The following is a 21,207-nucleotide window of genomic DNA, read 5'->3' on the forward strand; positions in this document are numbered from 1 at the left end:
TCTTCCAAACAAGAAGTTCAATTCTAAAAAAATTATTACATTTCTTTCAAATGCAAAGAAAAATCCTATGAGATTGAGATCATGTGGTTAGAGCATTGGGTTCTTATTGTAGAGACCTAAAGTTTAAATCCTCAAAGTGACATCTAAGGTGGAATTCTAAGTGGTGAATGTTGATCTTCCACTGTTTGTCTTCTAATAGTAATTTCTAAATTGTTGTTTTTAAAGTTTTAAATATTGTGTTGCTCATAAGAAGCCAAGTATTTGTATCAGTTGGCTAATATGCTCATTTGAGCTTTCTTTCTAGACTATAAGAAAAATTTCTATATATGTGCAAGGAAAGAAACATCCACAATTCCTGTCATTAAAGAAGAAAAGAACAACAAAATTTTGATGTTATTCAGTATGCAAGGGGAAAAAACATCCACAAGCCCTGTCGCAGACGAGGGAAAACATATGATTAAGAGGGCAAAATCTGCTGATATCGACTACGGGAAGTGCTCAATTGCATCAACTCAGATTGAAACAATTTAAGTTTGCAAAAGACCACCATCAAAGTCTCATTGAAACATTCCACATACATTGAGGATGAAAAGTGTCGATTCAAAATTTCCTGCATATTCTATTTTTTCTTTCTTCCACCCTTCCCTGGCTTCCCAGATCCTGCATTTGAGGTAGTCCCTGCAGGCACCTGCTCTTGCTTCTTTGTCCTACCATGATGTCGAGGAACCAACTCAGCTACACGCAGCATCAATTCCTTCCCTGCAACATTTTAAATTTGAGCATAGAACACAAATTACAATAGAGTGAGACAAGATAAGAAAGTTCTCTACTTCAGTATATCACAAAGCTACAACTTTAAAAATTCCAAAAATACAACTTAATAATGAATAAATATCAATTTGGAAGTAACGTCTTATTGCATAAAGGATGATGTGCCTGCCTAAAAAGTATATAGGTTATAAACATGCAAACTATATAGAATAACTGATATGCAAAGAAAGCCAGCAAATCAAAGCAAGATTAAAAATTCCAGCAGAAGCACACATCAGAAGAGAACAAGCACCTATAACTTCGAAACTGTATAAAACACAGTTCAGTTAAAAGTAACCATATAAACGATATATTGACATGTGTGAAGTATTCTATTAAAACAATATTAACATAATGAAGACATACACATCCATCCCCAAAAGCCAGAAATAAATATATAGCTAATAGACTAATAGTGAAATTTAGCAGTTTGGTTATGTATATTATTGGGAGAAAATTTACAAAATGGACATTAATATTACAAGTGCATTGTGTAGATTTGCAATTGCTGCTGTGCAAGATTTCAATGGATGCTAATTAATGATTCATGTATTGTAACTAGTGTGTGCAGGAAAAGCGGGTCTATGAAACTTAAAATGTGAAAATGTGGTCTCAAAGGGCTTGTTCACACACCAACAGGACTTCTTGGTGCAAGTTATGGAGTCATAAAGAATGACTCAACTTCCCAAGGTAGGTTCCATGGTTCTCTATCTCACAAGGTCCCTCAAGCCAATGCCTTTGCTCTCAGATCACTGAGCAAAGTGGCTTAGGGATGACAAATGCAAGAACGAGGGATGCTTTTGATTTACTTTAGCATGAAATGCATTCTATCTATGCATGATTCTACAAATGAAGTAAACTAGATTATAAGATGACAAGATTAGTAGCAATACTATCCTAACATGATATACTAGTTAATGATTTAAGCTAATGATAAAGGAAATAGTCTAAGATGCTTATTAGATTAATTCATATTACAAAGAGAAGCTAGATGTATTGATAAATTTGAGCATAAAGGAGATACTAAAAGCTTGCATGGATCCTCAAAATGGAAAAAAGAGAGCTCTATTTATAGTGAAAATAGGGCAATGGATGGTCAAGATTGAAGGAGTTAATCAAGGGTCGGGATTGAAATTTATTAATTTAATTAGAAGAATGTGGGTGATTTAATTAAATTAGATTTAACTAAAATAGAGGAATGAGAATAAAATGAACATTGAATATTCATTTAGGAATATGGTCATTTTTATACGTCTACAACTAGTAACTAGAGTAGCTGGAAACTCTTGTCCCTCCTTGGGCACACGTATCCATGTATCCGAAACGGATACGTATACAATACAGCCCGGATACATGTCAGATACTGTACCCATGCATGCCCAAAAAACCTTGATTTCCAACCGAGCCAAATACTATGTTATTTAATTTTTCCAAAAAAAATCTTAAATTCAATTTTTTTTAAAAATGGTATAAACAAAACTTACACCAAATGAGAAAGACAAATGAAATGCTTTTCTATTTCAGCAACCCATTTTTTTGGATTATCTTCCAATGCAACTCTGCTATTTTTGCATATTGTAATTTGTTAAATCAACTTATAACTATTTATGTAGCAATTATGTGTCTATATTGCTTTTGAAGTAATGAAAAATCTCCTCTAATATATAATTTAGAAATTTGTGTTAAATATATGTGTTTTTTATGAATGTTGTATCCAGCCATATCCATATCGGGGATCTTAAAAAAATGGTCGTATCCATAGCCAATACTGTGTCCATGCAGCTTTGCTAGTACCATATTCATCAAAACACTTGTAAATGTATTCATAATATAAAATTGGTTTTAACTTTTGCTACAACCATTAAGAAAATTGCACTAAAGATGCAACTACAGCCAAATATGAGAAAACTGTTGAAATTAAAGTTCACGTGGCATTTGACTTCACCTGTATGGTGGCTAGAAAAGAAAATGTACTTAAGTAATTCTAGCAGTAATGCACATGAGTAATCATGCAATTCATGTTTCCCATTATGCAGGCATTCGTAGAATTTTTCTGAAGTTGCATGGTTGTCCTAGTGCATATGTGTTTTCTTAGTTGCAACAAGCAGTTATTTAAGAACAAGTAGCAAGCTCATTCATCTGCTAACCATATAAAATATTAATCCCCTCTATGCAAGACTGACCTCAAGGAATGTCAAGGTTATTTAAGATATGGAGAAATTTTTAAAAGCATACTTGCCAAAAAAATAATCCATAAGTAGCTAAAATTCTTCTGTGAGTACTTTGGCCAGCAAACATGGTAACATAGGCAACATCATATTTCCTACCAAGTTCTGAATAATCGAATCAAGCTACCTCTAATCAAATTGCCATCAAAATGTTGCCTCCGTTTTTTTACCCATGAAGGTCCATTTCCCACATAAGCAAGTGATGAGATAAAAAAAATACACAATCACTTAATGCCTAATCACATAAGGAAGGAAGCCGACTTAGCAAGAAAAGAAGGGGTGTGGATCAAGCTCCCCAAACAAGGAAGCGAATCTCAAATTTTAAAGTGGGAGATCGCCTTGTGCAAATCAACCTCCACAAACGTCAAAGGGATGCGAATTAATCTCTACAAACGTGGAAACAAAATGCAAGGGTAAAGAAATGTGGAAGGCTTGGCTGAGCGCACCCCTTGAATAATGAATCAAATACCAAATCACATGGGGAAGAGGCCAACTTAACAAGCATGAAAGGGAAGGCGATTTTTTCTTGAGCAAACAAAAATGATTTTTGAACAAGGCCGACTTGTCGAAGGGAAGGGATGCAAATTATTGCAAGCAAAAACATTTTTTTAATTTTGAGCAAAGTCGGCTAGATGCTAAACCATGGAAGGGTGCAACTATTGGAGGTGATGCCTATAAAGGTAAGGAAGGAAAGCGCTTCATTCCAGATCAAGTTTAAATCTGCCTAAGTAAATTTGCATCAAGAGGAAAGCATTTTAAATTTGCATCAACAGGAGAGCATTCTAAATTCACATCAAGGAGAGAGCATTCTAAATTCACAGCCAGCAGGGGTAGAAGTCAGAATTCAAGCAAATTATTTTGATCAAGCTTTGATAAGCGAAGTGGAAGGAAAATCATTGGAAGAGGGACTAGATCATTTTCACCAGCAGAAGAGCAGACCTGCAAGTTTAAGAAAGAAAATCAGACTCAGAATCAGATGTTTCCAAGCAGCAAAATGCATTTCCAGATTTAAAAGGGAGTTTTAACATTTGATTGATGAGGTTTTGATTTGATAAGGGCATGTTAGATTAAGTTCATTTTATTATTATTCCACCATAATGATTCAATATGTTTTCTTTTCCCAGGTTTGATTGGAATGATAGCGAGGAGTGAGGATGCACCCTCAAGATTACATCAAGAAGGATGGAGGACTTCAGCCTCGGCAGTGCAAGATCAAGGTTTGAGTCGTGCTAGGAAAAATGAACATTCTAAGTAACAAAAGGGATCGATTATTTAACAAAGGTTACATTCCAAGCCGAGCACAAGAGGAACGATGCAGAGAAGAAGTCAAGTGTTGTCAAGTGGAGGAAAGAACTAGTTAAGAAGCAACAATCAGGTGAAAACCCCGCAAGGAGGTCAAATCAAGGAAGATTCATCAAATCTAATAAGAAATCCAGTTCCAAACCACATGGCAAACAGCATACAACAAGGAAGGAAAGTGATGGGCGCAATTCCCCCTACCCCTTGCAATTCTGCCCTTCAAGTCATGCAATCTCCTTCTTAATGATGCAATCACAAATTGCCTAGGTTAAAGAGAAAAGAAGCTTGCAAAGGATGAACATCAAGACTTCACAAGGCAAGGAGGAGGTTACACTCCAAGACTAGGATGAAAGCAACACCTAAACCCAACACTTTCAACATTGCAATGCAAGAGATGACAAGTTCAAGTACTTCAAAATGGAATCCATCAAGAACATGAGGAGTCAATCGCAAATGAAGAGATCGTGGAAAATCAATGAAGAAGATGTTAAGGTACACATTTGCAACCTGTTCCACTATTCAAGTACATCAAGGAAAGGGCAAATTTGTGACATGAGGGTGATAGCAAAAACAAGAACTACATCAAGCTATACATTTTGAGGGGAAAGAACTCAGGAACAAACTGAGGTGGCATCCTAGTCATCGTCCAACCTATCAGATTGTGCCACATCAGGACGTCCGGATTCAATGTACCTAACACATTCTAGGATGTAGCAAGTGACAGATGGCAATTTATCAAATATTGTTTTATGTACCTAACCTCAACTCTCATTGGTTAGAGATCATGATGGACGTGTCCAATTAAATGTAATTATTTCATTGGCTAGAACAGAGTTTGTTGTAGCAAACCCTAATTAGTGTCTTATCATGTAATCTTGGCCATTGATTTGAGAATAAATTTGAGCCGTTGAAATGCAATGAGCTCTCTATATAAGGCTCAGTGATCTCATTTGTAAAGGTTAATAGATAATAGAAATTAGCTAGCAAGTAGCTAGAGGTAGAGGAGGAGAAGGCAGAAATTGTTGCCAAGGCATGTAAATAAGCATACTTTTTCATTGAATTTATGGTGAATAGTGGTATTTCTTCTACATATTGCATGGTTTCTTGTTATATCCTCAAATTGAGTATGATGGACAGAACCTTGAACTATAAATGTTCAAGGTGGTAGATCTTGGAGTTGGTCATGTGTTTATGTGATGTGTGGTTATGACTTGGAGCTCCTATTTGACAGTTTGTAACAACCCTCTGGTATGGTGGGTATTTTGTATTATCCTATGGTCATGTGCAATAGATGAGTGTTCATGTTGGGTGCTTGTTTTTTGGTTCCCTAGTCACATGGGAAAGCACTAGCTATGTTGAGTACCTTATGCAGTGATTATGTTCAATTAGTGGTTTCAACCATTGATTTCATGAAAGCATTGGATGATTAGCCCCTAGCAACATGCAGGTTGTGGAGTTGGTCTTTATGCAATGTCCCCTAATGGAACCCTCTTATATTCTGTCGTAGAATCACAAATGTAGTACATAGACAGAACAATAGGACATTTATGTCAAATAAAGCTTGGTCGGGAACCTACACTGTCATTATGTTATATTACATTATCAATGATATTGTCATCATTATATTATATTAAGAGCCTTATACTATATCATTATATTAACAGCATTATACTATATCATATTACATTTATATTATATTAATAGTATTATATTATATTATTCTTATTATTAACAGCATCCTATTACATTTATCTTATTGCATTATTAACAGTAAAATATTATATTTATCTTATTAACCATGTTTAATTATCATAACCTTATCGATATTAATAAGACCATCTTTTATTATTATTGTTAGTTGGGTTGTTAATACTTATACTAAATTAGTAATGCAGTGCCCTATATACTTATCACTGTCCCAATGACAGAAACCGTGCTGTTTCTAACAGTCAGTTTGACTGCTGACTTTTTCCTGCTGTATTCCCTTGCTCTACATGTGAGTCCTATCCCGTATCCCCCGTGCCTTATTATAATGATTTGCTGGGCCTTAAATTTGTGTGTTGTTGGTGAGTGCTGCAATGGGAAGGACGCGACCCCTTCCATTTTCAAATGGTGCTTTTGTCTAATAATTTGCTATCCTATCTATTTCTTATTCTTAAGTAATACCGATAGCCTTATTAATTAATACCTTACCTTATAAAATAGTATTAATGATCAATCAATTAACATTAGATAAATATATTACTTAATCAATTAATATTATATTGTTTAATTAATCAATTAATATTATATTGTTTAATTAATTCAGTTAATATTATATTACTTAACTGATTTAGTTCATATTATATCACTGATAGAAATAAATGGATGATTAATCAGCACTAAATAAGTGTATTTTAATTAATTTTAAATTTAATTGTTTTATTTTTATTCTTTTGTATTTTAATTTTATTATTATTAAATTATATTTCAAAATGGGGACATTACACTTTATGTGACTTGGAAGCTCCTAGACAACTTGGTTCCTCCATTACACTTATTCAATGATGGTTGTGGAAATGGACTCTCAAGGACCTCGAGCACAACCTCTGATCTTTTTGGATGATTGTATGTGCATGTATGGTCTTATAGCTTTTACATGTTAATCATAATCTATATTTTGTAGATCTATGGAAACTGTTGTTCAAGGTATTCCAAATGAAGACAATTGCATATTGTCATGCAATCTTTGTGCATATATCTTGAGGTGGGATGTGGCTTTCTTGGATGTGGAAATGTTGTTATGTACTTGTTCATTTAATATTTCTACAGTTTTGCTTATTAAGTATGGTTACTCTCTTGTTGATTTGCGGCAAGTTGGATCTAGATTTGATCAAGTATTTATTTTTTGGAGAATCTACAAGTTATCCTTAGTTGTCTTTTCTTTGCATGTTATGAATGTGGTGTTGAACTTGTATGTTGCATTGTTTGAGATCTATGAGTTGCACGGTTGTGTGGGTTGTCTTACTTGTAGGTTGAATGAATTATTTGAATGTGAGCTATCTATATATTGGTATGTTTCATAGTCTTGTTGCAAATTTTGTTGGTTGGCTTTGTCAATCATCATGGTGCATTGGTATATTTGTTTAGGTGAGGTCAATGGATGGTATTTAGGAATACTTGAAACAATTGTATTATAGAACCTGTAGTTGTTGACTAGATGGCATGAGAGGCTCTAGATCATTGTTCAAGTTGGAGCTTTGTGCAGCTACATAGTAAGTTACATCTTCTTAGTTGGAGATCTTGGTTCTACTTTGAGAGATGTTAGTGTTACAATTGTGCTCCTTGATTGTGTGAGGACCATGAGTGATCTTCAATTAGGCAATGTTTATCGCCTTTAGTGGGAGCTTTGGCAATGATGTATATGTCACTTTTTGATAGATGATCTACAATGGTTGTTGGTGTCATGAGGAGCTCCTGATACTTTCCTCACATGTGAAATAAGAGTTAATTGACATCTTTAGTTCTATTGACAGAAGATGCTTATCTTCATTTTTTTTGAAGATGTAGACAATGTGGTCATGGGGGACTCATTAAGTCTTTGGTTTAGTTGTTAGCTATTATTTATCAATTGGGAAAAGATGATCTTCCTTGGTGAAGATGCAAATCATGGGGCCAATGGAAGTTTCTGAAGTCTGCATGCTTTCTCAATTACAATGGGAGCATTGGTCACAATTTGAGTTGCAAATCATGGTGTCATGGTAATTTACTCGATTTTGTACTAATCATGCAATGGGAGCTTTGCCAGTAGTTTGTGGTAATCTGCTAGATGAGTATTGTGATCATTTTGCCTACCTTGGTGAAGATGCAAATCATGGGGCCAATGTAAGTTTCTGAGGTCTGCATGCTTTCTCAATTACAAAGGGAGCATTGATCACAATTTGAGTTGTAAATCATGGTGTCATGATAATTTACTAGATTTTGTACTAATCATGCAATGGGAGCTTTGCCAGTGGTTTGTGGTAATCTGCTGGATGAGTATTGTGATCATTTTGCCTAAATGGTATGACCATAGTTGAACTACTCGCGACTCGGCTCGACTCGCCAAGCCCCTGAGAAAAAAACTCGGCAAAAACTCTGGAAAAACTCGGCAACATAAAAACACGCTTAATTTTAATAAAAAATGCATTTTTTTTGCAAAATTTAATGAAAAGATGCATCCAATGAGTCAATAAATGATAACACAAAAGAAACAAGCTGATTCTAGATATATTTAAATGCAAAGTGTCTACAAAATCGCATCCTCATGAGAAATGCTGATGGCTGGAAGCAAAATAGTAAATAGTTTTTGTAAAACCAAAAGTAAATACAACTTCCTCTTCCTAGCTCTAGCTAAAACTACTTTCAAACTTTCATCATATTTGAAATTTCATCATTCATACTCATAGTTTCAAACTTTCAACTCTAAAATGTATACTACCAAGATTTCTTCAATGCTAATTATGTTGTTATATGGAGCCTAATCAAACTCGGAGGTTAAATTTTCCCTACTTCCATCAGCGCAGTTTCCCCCTATATTTTTTGACAGGGGTTTGGGGGCAGCGCCCCCAAGTTGGGGTCAAGGGGCATCGCCTAAGGATCCTGAAATTTGACTAAGTCTGGAAAATTGAAGAATCCTCCAAAAACTAGATTTTGCATTATAACTCCTGGAGGTCCGAAACCACTCTCAAACATCCTGACAGTATATATGGAATATAACTTAAAGTATAAGTTCTTATACTTAAATGTTATATTCCATATATGAATCCTGACAGACAAACCAAAAAACTCGGCGATTACTTGAGGGCATAGTGGGCTCTCAGCGTGGCCCTTCCAAGTGAGTTTCCCCCTTCTCAGCCCAAAACCATATAGAAAAACAAAAAATGCATGTATTTTTGGCCGTTTTCTGCTGTTATGCTAACCCAAGTGAGTTTTTCTTTAAAACTTGGCGAGTTTTTGGCAAAAACTCGGCGAGTTTTCCTGGCGAGTAGAAGTCATTACTACTCGCCAGGTCCAAAAACTCGGCGAGTTTTTGTCACTCGCTGAGTTTTCGGCGAGTGTGCGTATGACCATGCAGGGGATATGTATTTGCATTAATATTTTCCCTTTTAACCATTGAATAAGTGAAATCGAATCATAATTAAGTGTCATTTCTGTTGAAATGGTTAGCTAGTTCGGATCATATTTTAATGTTGCCTTGTGGCAATTAAAATATTATCTTACTGTAACAAGGTTAAGCGATTTATGTCTATAGGGCTGGGCCCAAATGTAACGTGTGGTTAAGCAATTCATGTCTAATAGGGCTGGGCCCAAAAGGAAACGTGTCACAACTTGCAAATTATGTAGGCCCCAAATTGGGCGCCAAAAGTGCACATTAAAATATGTAAAATAAAGGGAATTTGGTTAAATCCGACTTGGAAAACTTGAACATGAATCTTGTATATAAACAAGATTCATTCTACACAACAAACATCTTCATCAAGTGTCGTTAGCCTTATGCAAATTCAGTCAGCGAACTTGGAGGTAGAGAGCGATCCATATCTTCATGCTACTGCAAGTCTATCTAATCCTTGAGCGAATCCATTGGACAACTTGCTGGGCAAGGTGGTGCTCTATACTTCAGTGATATCCTTCTTCAAGTGTTGTCGATATTCTGCTCTCTCTGAAGACATACTACAACTGCATATACTAGGTTCAATCTGCCCTAGATTGGCACTCAATCAGATAAGTAATCTGATTCATTAATCTGCTTATGAATAAAGGAACTGATCCGAATCTTTGATGCTGGGTTTTTCCTCCAGGAGGGAGGTTTTCCCAGGGTACTTGTGTCTTGTGTTGTGTGCTTTTATTATCATTTCTGCATATTCTCAGTTTGTTTATAATTTAAGTAACTAGATTAACATCTGATTGCCTAAAATCAACATGATATCAGAGCCAAGTTCGAATTAGGGGTAATCAGATTGATTGTAGTTGTTCCTCCTCTTTTCAATTTGCTCTTATTACTTCATTCGAAATGTTGAACTGTCTCAGGGTTGAAGATAGATTGGATGGTGCATCCAACTTCACGTCATGGAGATTCTGAATCATGCTTGCATTAAATGGAAGTGATCTTGCAGACTTTGTGGAGAGATCTTCCATTGAACCTGAGGCAGAAGAGGACAAGACTTCATGGAGGAAGAAAGATTTTCAAGCTCAAAGAATGTTGGTTGACTCCGTGAAGGATCATATTGTACCTATCATCTCTAAACTGAAGACTGACAGCGAAATGTTCAAGACATTGGAAGATATGTACGAAATCAACAACACCAATCGCGCTCTAGCTTTGAAGCAGCAGCTTCATCACATCAAGATAATGAAAGGTGAATCCGTCATAGCATACTTCATGAGGATTTCTGATTTGAGAGATCAGCTCTCATCCATTGGGAAGGTTGTTGATGAGAGTGACTTGACCATGCTTGCTCTCAATGGTCTTCTGGCATCTTGGGAGTCTTACATTCAAGGAATTAGTGCAAGACCAGATCTTCCCAAGTTCGATCGTTTGAGAGCAGATTGCATACAAGAAGAGTCACGATTGATAGCAAGAGGAATTGAGCGTGATCATTATGATGTAGACAATCAAGTCCTTGCTTCGCATATGGTTAAAGGCAAAGGAAGGAAGTGGTATAGAGACAGAGATTCAAATCCTACCACTAAATCAAGAAGGAAGGACTTATCTCACATCCAGTGCTTTAACTGTGACAAGTATGGTCATTTTGCTCGGGATTGCAAATTCAGGTCCACTCTTGCTTCCTCTGCATAAGTTGGCATAGGGACATCTCAGGAGGAGCAAAGGTCAAATGAAGACTTCCTTTTCTAAAAGGAGGAAATGTTAGAGGGAACTTGACATCTTTAGCTTCAGAGGGAGCTTGTCAAGCTCAGAGGGAGCCAGTTTCTTTCAGCTTCAGAGGAAGCCTCATCTTTTGGGTAATAGCTTTCGTTCCACCCTCTGCGAGTAGGTATGGTGGATCCACCCTCTGCGAGTAGGCATGGTGGTGATGCATTCTTCTCTGGGAGAAGTTTGAGGTGAAAGCCCTCGTTCCACCCTCTGCGAGTAGGCATGGTGGACCCACCCTCTGCGAGTAGGTATGGTGGGCATCATTGAAGAAATTCCACCTTTTGTGAGTAGGCATGGTGGTCCCACCCTCTGCGAGTAGGTATGGTGGGTATCATGGAAGAAATTCCACCCTCTACAAGTAGGCATGGTGGTCCCACGGCCCACCCTCTGCGAGTAGGCATGGTGGAACCCTCTGCGAGTAGGTATGGTGGGTATCATGGAAGAATTTCCATGATGAGTTTATTCACCCTCTGGGAGTAGCTATGGTGAACATATTATGTGTTTCATCCATGGGAGTAGCCATGGTGGTAGCCACTTTGAGACTTGATTATTCATAGAATCCTCTCTAGCTAAGAGGGAGTGTTGAAATGGTTAGCTAGTTCGGATCATATTTTAATGTTGCCTCGTGGCAATTAAAATATTATCTTATTGTAATAAGGTTAAGCGATTTATGTCTATAGGGCTGGGCCCAAATGTAACGTGTGGTTAAGCAATTTATGTCTATAGGGCTGGGCCCAAATGTAACGTGTGGTTAAGCAATTCATGTCTAATAGGGCTGGGCCCAAAAGGAAACGTGTCACAACTTGCAAGTTAGGTAGGCCCCAAATTGGGCGCCAAAAGTGCAAATTAAAATATGTAAAATAAAGGGAATTTGGTTAAAGCCGACTTGGAAAACTTGAACATGAATCTTGTATATAAACAAGATTCATTCTACACAACAAACATCTTCATCAAGTGTCGTTAGCCTTATGCAAATTCAGTCAGTGAACTTGGAGGTAGAGAGCGATCCATATCTCCATGCTGCTGCAAGTCTATCTGATCCTTGAGCGAATCCATTGGACAACTTGCTGGGCAAGGTGGTGCTCAATACTTCAGTGATCTCCTTCTTCAAGTGGTGTCGATATTCTGCTCTCTCTGAAGACATACTACAGCTGCATATACTCGGTTCAGTCTGCCCTAGATTGGCACTCAATCAGATAAGTTATCTGATTCATGTAATCTGCTTATGAATAAAGGAACTGATCCGAATCTTTGATGCTTGGTTTTTCCTCCAAGAGGTAGGTTTTCCCAGGGTACTTGTGTCTTGTGTTGTGTGCTTTTATTATCATTTCTGCTTATTCTCAGTCTGTTTATAATTTAAGTAACTAGATTAACATCTGATTGCCTAAAATCAACAATTTCTGCTGATCAACAGAATGCATTATAATGGGGAAAGATCAGGTTATAAAAAAATAAAAATAAAATTACATGAAAAAAGTAGAAAGTCTGTGACGATAATCCATTTAGGGTAAGCATGATGGCATGTTTGTCATGAGGCTACAACTAGTAGAGCATGTATATTTGAATCAGTCACTATATCACTTAAACTAACACCATCCTCTTCTTTATCTCCACTTTAACTAAATTACAGCAGGACTTTTTGATGTTTCCAACCAACATCAGACATTACATCTCATCCGGTTCAGTCTGCTATTCATTTTTTTTTTTTCTTAAAGTTGAATTTTGTGATTCAAAAAAGTGACTGAAAAGGAAATAAGACAGTATTTTTGCAGAAGGGCCTTTATAATCCAAAACATGCACCTTTTTTTTAATTTGGATGCAAAATTATGGCACTTTGAAGAAGTGGAAAAAACTACCAGGGAGTGTCACTTTCATAACTGTTAAGCACAAAGTAATCATAAAACACACATGGAGTAAACGCATTTAAAACACATCAGACACGAAGCAAACACATAGATACACGTATGACATGAAGCATACACGCAAGACACAAAGCATACATAAGAAAGGCACACAAAAATGTTAGCACTGAGGCAAAAAGTTCCAAGTCCACTGGTTGTCTCAATCATTAGACTGCGAGTGTATAGAAACATTTTCTATTCACTTCCTTTCATGGTACTTGCTACTGTAGAAGATTTTTATTATTGTCATGTTCAACAATCTCCTATATTGCTTTTACTAGTGTCTTGCCACCGTCATTTATGGTGTTATTCATCTGTACCTTCACAAAGTTGTCACTGCATTTTGGTATTATCCACTTTTCCTTGATGTGTTATAGGGTCTGTGAGGTGATTTGTATCTCATATTTTTCATAGTTACTCATTAGGGAACACATCCTATACTTTTCTGCACGCCCACTGCCACTGTCCCAACGGATTTGTGAACAAAACTTTATTCCATTACTTCATACACCCCCAATTCGACCTGGAGATCACTGTCATCTTCAATAGTGAACAATACTGCCATGTCATGAATCATTTCGATCTCTTGGTTTTCATTTACCCTTGTCACTTTGCAATTTAAGAAACTAAATACAGTTGATTCTTAGAAAGTATGTCAGTAGCTGTTATAAATGTGGTATGACTATCACCTTTAAACATAACACTACCATTTATTGGCCTCTACTGACTCATAAGGTATCAATCTCCTTCATACCTTGTCATTCTAACTTGGTCACTGTCATCTACTTACAAACACTATCATATCATATGATGACTATAGACTTTGAACTATTATATTTAAACTGAAAATATCATTTTCCCTGCAGGCTCGCAGGATCAATGCTCTGATACCAATTGTGATGTCCCCTTTTGGGATATGCCTGATTTTGTCCAAAACTAACAATTTCAACAGATGCAATTCATCTAAAAATAGAATTTATATTAAAAAATTACATAATTGTAATGCCAATTTAGAGAAAATCCTAATTTAGGTCTTATAAACAATATTACCTAACATCAAAGCATTTATATCAAGAAACTATGTACACAAATAGTCTCTATTAAAATCAAGTATCCTAAAATCATTCATATATGTTTCATATCTTATTTCCAATTGCCAACCATATTAGGAATCCGATGGAAAAGCTTGATAGGACGCTGGGAGACTACCTCCTCAACCAAGCCCAAGGGCACGGAATGAGCCCCGAGTCATTCGGCCCTTGGCCCACAAGTATGGCAGGACCTCCAATCCATCCATCTTGGGGTTGGCGTACTTGATGAGGGAACCAATACTTCTGCATCTTCCTATCAAACATTTCACATTGATTCCAAATATGATTGCTGATGGAAATCAAGTAAATAATTACTAATCCTATATTTCTTGATGGATTCGCAATTTAACCATATTTCCGTTAATATTATAGATTGCTGTTCTTAATTTCTAACTCAGGTTTATTTCTGAATTCTTCTCCAATTCAAACTTGATTATTCCATTCTGCTGAATTCATTCATTCCTTGATGTTCAGATATCGTATTCTCCATTTCCCTTCATGGATGGATCCCCTCATAATTGAGTTCCATCTCCCCTTTTATATCTTTATGTTGAAAGAGACACAACCCTTCAACATTGCTGTCCTTTGCAAGAGTTACACCTTTTCTTTACTAATTGCTGTCAATAGTTTAAATTAAATTTATTTAAATGCCTTTATTATCTTAGCACCTTTATATTACTATTGTTGATGATATACTTAAAGGGGCTGCGATCCAAGCCTTACATGTTTTCTCTTGAGAAAATATACAGCGGTTAGAAGAAACTCATCAGGCCTAATAGAATATACTAAAGTCGGACAAAACGGGTTCTTGTGTCAGAAATCGTCTCCTCGAGTATGGGGTTTCCCTTATGAAAGTGTACGGCTGGCAACTCAAGGAAATAATGCACCAATCAATATCAATCTTTCATTTGAGTATATATATATATATATATGATTAAAAAAGGGGCATTACAAGGTATGCAAGTTTTTGGAGCCTCTCTACTAATGATGCAAATATTGTTGTCAATCTAGTTGATGATAAGCTTGGCATTGAAAATACTTGATACTTGCATTATTCAGCAACAACCTACTAAGAAAGTTGTAGAGTTCCACTCAAATCCCACAAAGGATATTTATACATGCAGTACCTATAATTTCCCATTCTAATTGGGATATTGATAAGGAACACATTGAGAATGCTAGTTATGGAGCTGAATATAAATTATTTGAGGCTATTGATACTGCCTCTTGTTGATTATACTTTTGCAATTCAATTGTAGTTGAAAACCCAAAAGGGAAATTTAATAGAGACTCCTGATGAAAGCCCAATAGGGCAGTTTAATGGAGACTCCAGATGAAAACTCATAGGGCATCATTGTGTTGTGTATCTCTGCGTGTAGGTTCAAATATGTTGTTTTCTATCTAGTGGGACCTTTGCATCAGCTTCCCCACTCTCATCTGATAAGGGGCAATATCAAGATTCAGATTTAAGTTCTTTGAGCATGGTACTTGGAGACGTCTCACATTGTCGGTTGAGGATTTGTCATTGCAGCATATTGTCACATCTCTACAATATCTCAATAAGTAATGTTCAGCTTGGCATCTAAACACCTGAGATTGCACACTACATTATGGTTTGGATGACTATGCATGGAATGAGATAATCATATGCCTTCATCTATCATGGATGGCAAACACAAGGTAGATTTTAACAAGAGGGGATCTCTTAAACATCACAATGAACAAGCAATTGGTCATTGTAGAAGAGTCCACGAGGGATATCTCAATAGACTAGTGGCTTGTTCAGAGGTTCAATAAGCCTTGGTATACTCGGACAACTAGATCAGTAATGTATGGGATTAGAGGTTGACCATCTTCATTTGGTTGCTCTACCCCTTGCGAAGTAGATGAGACATAGTAGCCCAACTTTGAGATCAGAGACGTGAAGGTTTGCAAGGCCCATGGAAAAGCAGATTTTTAAAGCAGCGAAAGGAAGGCCAAGGCCAATTTGGATTTGTTTCATTCATATTATGTGGGCTGATGTCTTCATTATCCTTCAGTGGCAATCAATATTATGTAAGATTTGAAGATAATTTCAGTTGAAACATTTGGATTTATTTATAAAACAAAATTGTAAGTCTTTTCAAAGTTTTAGAAGTTGAAGGCCTTCACTGAAAATCAATGTGGCAAGAAGATCAAGGAGCTGTGCTCTGACACCAAAGGTAAATATATCTCCAAGATATTTGATAGTTTTTGCAAGGCAGTGGAGTGAAGAATGAAGTTCACAATATCCTATAAACCTCATTAAACTAATGTAATTAAATGTTAACTCTAATTATTTAATTAAATTCAAAAAACAATCTTTGAAGGCTTGGAATGTTTATTTCTTCATGTCATATGACAATCAGTTCAGTGCAGCATCAACAGAAACAAATATTGCATATCAAACAACAACCCTGTTGATGAGATGCTTATCAAATATAAAAAATAGCGTGCAATAGTAAAGAATGACAAATTTATATATAAAATGTTTAGACCTAAGGTGGAGAATAATTATATGAGTCCACACATAAGTGTGAGAAATACATGCTCCAGAAACACACACTCTGTGCATGATTATACAAAATACAAAGCTTTTTAAAAAGTTAAGGAAATTATAAATTCAAACACTGTCAATGCAAAACATAAAAGAATGAATGATGCAAAACAGAAAAGCAAGAAGGATGGTAATGCAAGCATCTGCTAGAATACAATACAAAAACCAAGAATATATATTATTGTATGAGAAGCATTCTGGACTAGCAATATCACATACTTTTCCACACGAGGCATTTATTAGACAACCAGAAAAGCTGCATTAAGATTCACTTACTTGAAGGTATTGATGGATTTATTACCGTTCCATCCTCCCTTTTCAGTTGAACTCTAACTCTACCCCTTTGCATAAAATCTCTAGGATATGCCTTGTCAGCCTGTGAGAAAAGTGAAACAAAATCATTGTTATATATCTTAGTTCATCTTGACAACAAATAATGAATATAAAAACATCTTCATGTAGGAAATGATTTCTTTTAGATTTAAAAAATCCAAAAGAGAAAAGCATACCTCTATAATACAAGTAAGTTTCAGATAGGTGCAAGAATCTGCAATTTCAATACAAGTTGGGTTCTCGCAGGCTTTACTTGCACTAATGCGTCGACCCTCTGGCAATGTCTTCTTGGAGTTTATATATATAGGATAAAACACAATCCATTTTTTTATATTTGGTCGTTCCCCTTCCATAACTGGTTTTAGTGTTTCCTTTTAAATTACAAATTTTCGGATTTTTTCAAAAAAAAGTTAAACAAAAGAGTTCCTCTCCATCAGTCAACAAACCTAACATAAAAGGGGCATGAAAAGAATTATCAGCTGGAATTTGACATCCAAGAATATCTAAGACAATTGAAACTTAAGCCATCAATAATATCAATAACCTGAGAGTAACAACAAAAGGAACACGAAAAATAATTGCATCCTTATTGCGTCTAAAGCATACTAGATACTAACAAATATAAATTGTTCAATTCTAGAGCACTTTCGAAAAACAAAAATGAGAAAACAATTTATAAGAGCTTTGTATATATCTATGCCTGTTATAAAAGATTCATTTTTGCCTGTTTCTCAAATATTAAGGATAGAGATTGTTCTAAAAGAGTGAACCCTAGTTATTGGATCCAGTGGATTTGCTTGAAGAGGTGGGGTTTGACCATTGATCCATCTAAAGAGCTACTCTCTACGGTCTAGCATGAGTACATCGTCCCATTTTAGCTTTGCTTCTTTGAAACTAAGAAATCATGGTAGAAATGAGCAATAGAACAGCGACATGTTCAAGGAATCAACTGAGCCCCGAGGCTGGACTGCATTGCAATGATTCGTGATGAAATAGATCGTGATTAAGGAAAACCTAAGGCAACTAATAGAAATATGGATGAGAAAATTTATTCAGAAGCTCGGATTATGAGAATATGCCTTTAAACAATTAATACCACGAATTTGGGCACGCACATAGAGATTGCAAGCAGATGCCAAAGCAAGGCAGACATGCCAAACAAGATATATTTGCCAACAAGGATGATGAAGATGATTGAGAACTACAAGAAGAATAAAATCGCATAAGCCCTAAATGGAAGGCAAATCGGAAAGCTATAGAGACGATACCTTTAGAACCTGGAAGACGATGAAGATCACAAGAACATAGTGATCATATTGCCTCAACGAAAAATACCAGATCGTAAATTCTGGAAACAAACGATGCAGAGGATTAATTCACAGTGAATATTGATGAATGGGAAATCTTAGTTTCATCCCAAGCCGAAATGAAAATATTAAAATGCTGAAACTAGCATAAGTTACGGTAAAATTAGTATACATATATATATGGTAACATAAAGAAAAGAGTTTTTAAAAATACGTAATAAAAAAAATAGGTTTATACTTAAATTAGTGTTTGCATTTTAAGGAGGCGTAATGGTAAGGATGATATTTTAATGGAGGATATAAATCTTAAAGGAAATGTTTATGCATTGAATTATTTAAAAATTAGCATTTCTAAGAGACAATTGTGTTTATAAATAGACGTGAATATCACGTTTAATGCTTTTTATTTATTTCATTTATTTATCTAATAATTTATTTTTTTTATTAAAAAATAACATTTAAATAAAAACTATTAAAAATTATTAATAACTTTGTTTTAAATATTAAATATCTTTTTCTCTTATTAAAGTCAACAAAACACCATTAAAATATAATGGTGTTACCATTAACAGTTTGTGTCAATTTTTCATATAATAAAAGATGTAATTTACCCTAGGAAACAATAAAGAAGCTCTGATGACACATGAAGTTTGGATATCAAATTGAGAATTTCGAGTCATGGTAGGAAAACCAAAACTTTGGCAAAATCAATTTAGTGATCACCTTTCTATGTTGTATAGTTCTTTGTATGGCAGTTATAATTGTGTTGGCTTGATGATAATGATAGAGTTGTAATAGGATGTTTGATGACTTTATTTGTGTTGTCATTGATGGCAACCATGTTTTGTTAGTCATCTAAGTCATCTAGACCAACCAGTATAGCCTAACCAGTAGTGGAATCAATTAGACAGCAAAACTGCTAAGTTGTTGTCAACCGTTAAACAAGAACAAAGCGATGATCAAGCGAGTGGTATGGACGATTAGAGAAGAGTTAGATGTTGCAGTTTTACAGGAGTGTTGGAGACAGGAACATGCACCTATGAACTCCAAACCGCATCAGCAGATTCAGCGTATTGAGCGAGTTATGATGGGAAGAACAATTACAGTCAGGAAAAACGGAGAATTGGTATAGCAGAGTTACTTTGATCGGTAACTGGTAAACTTATTGTTTTGTTTTTAAGTTATGAATTGTTTGGCCGACATGAGAAAAGTGTAATGAGCGGGAAAATGTAAAAGGTGACTAGATTCAATGAATCTAAGGAATTGTTCCAAGGTTCTTAGCCGACTTAACAGAGTTCTTTATAAGGAGATGTAAGTTGTATGATTTCATGGATCAAGAGTGAGATTTTGATTGTGTGGTTGAAGAAGAAGTTAGGGTTTGATGTTTAGTCGGTGATAGAAGCAAAGCAAAAGCGGATCTAATCAGGCACAGAGGTGCTAACTTTAGATCAATTGAACTTGTTGTCTTCCTAACAGTTGCAACAAGAAAATCCTCTGACAAGGTCACTCCTAACAGGGTGCAGTAGGATCCTAGTAGGTCCGAAGGTGAAATCCTCTAACAAGGTGACACATTAGCTTGTGTTTGTAAATCTCAATAACGTGGGTAGCTCCTAACAGGCCTTATTTGTATAGCTCTTAATCGGGCTAAAACACTTTTAACCAGGTGTACCCCTAATAGGGTGTTGTATGACCTTAACCAGTCAGATCTCTATACTGCAAATAGTTGATCTTTGTGGGTACTGATTCCCACCGTGGTTTTTCCCATTTAGGTTTCCACATGAAAAATCATTGTGTTATGGTTTGCATGCTTTGTTGGATGTTTGCTTATGTGGTTATATTTCTTGCATGCATATTGATTTTCAAGTTGGTGAAAGTTGTTATCAGATTTATTAAGTTTTTGCTTGCACTAATTCACCCCCCCTCTTAGTGCCTTATAAGTTTATTAAATTATTCTTTAAGCTTCGCAGTTTTTGTAGTACCCATCCTCTTTGTAATTCTTTTTCAGCATTAATTCAATCAAAAAAAATTAGTGATCACCTACACAAAATACACTTAATTTTAAGTATAACTCTCTAATCAATTAATTTTAAACATTTTTTTATGAATGGAAAATAGATAATGAATATATAAGGCTATAACAAACATGCTATTAAAATTAATTCTAAAAGACCTCAAATATGCTACTGAAATTAATTTCTTCATGTGAATAACTTCAAATATGCACCAATTGCATTTACACCTATAAGTGCTACAAAGATGGCACAAAATATGGATTGTTAGGCTTTGCAAATTTGGTATTTTTGCACCATAATCTTCCCACCATAAGTTTACAAAAGATATATTTTTTAACATTGTAAGTAAACTAAAATTGCACTTATTAAAGAAGTCTACGATCTACAAAATTTTAATTGAAGCATTTCACTTTTTTAAACCCATATATGGGCTCATTCTCCTTCAAATGCATAGAGCTGAAGAAGGAGCCTTTCCTTCGCACCCTTGTAAATTTGGACAATTATAATAAAACAAAAAAGTGCAATACAAAGATAAATGTTGCCCTCAAGAGATTGGACATGGCTAAGAGGGCTTGTAACAGAGGTGGGAATCTCTAACTCTCCTATTATCTAAAACTGGTTGATTCTCGGTTAGAGTTTTCATGGAGCTCCAGAGACGAGGGTTTCCCCGATAGTTGAAATTTCCTATCAGGAATCGCAAAGTGCAAAAAGATAGATGGCTTCCATGGAGTCCACCTCAGAGGGTTTGGGAGGATCAAA

General features: G+C 35.7%; 1 protein-coding gene across 1 annotated transcript; it reads right to left on the bottom strand.

Moving 5' to 3' along the window:
* Positions 1–374: 374 nt before the first annotated feature.
* Positions 375–18,592, bottom strand: LOC131067966 (signal recognition particle 19 kDa protein). The gene is made up of 4 exons (XM_058003143.2): positions 18,398–18,592; positions 17,306–17,575; positions 17,073–17,172; positions 375–759 (listed from the first exon to the last, which is right to left on the bottom strand). Exons 2-4 carry the CDS (start codon positions 17,480–17,482, stop codon positions 620–622), a joined length of 417 nt encoding a protein of 138 aa, XP_057859126.1. The 5' UTR covers positions 17,483–17,575; positions 18,398–18,592; the 3' UTR covers positions 375–619.
* Between the last annotated feature and the right edge of the window lie 2,615 nt (positions 18,593–21,207).

Source organism: Cryptomeria japonica, chromosome 6, assembly GCF_030272615.1.
Source record: "Cryptomeria japonica chromosome 6, Sugi_1.0, whole genome shotgun sequence".
In the NCBI taxonomy this organism is placed as follows: domain Eukaryota; kingdom Viridiplantae; phylum Streptophyta; class Pinopsida; order Cupressales; family Cupressaceae; genus Cryptomeria; species Cryptomeria japonica.

Excerpts from the sequence above, each read along its gene's own strand:
- LOC131067966 (XM_058003143.2), bottom strand. The coding sequence starts at position 17,482 with ATGGAAGGGGAACGACCAAATATAAAAAAATGGATTGTGTTTTATCCT. Across the intron at positions 17,173-17,305 it reads AACTTACTTGTATTATAGAG|GCTGACAAGGCATATCCTAG; the intron begins GTATGCTTTTCT and ends CTTTTCTCACAG. Across the intron at positions 760-17,072 it reads AAATCCATCAATACCTTCAA|GGAAGGAATTGATGCTGCGT; the intron begins GTAAGTGAATCT and ends AAAATGTTGCAG.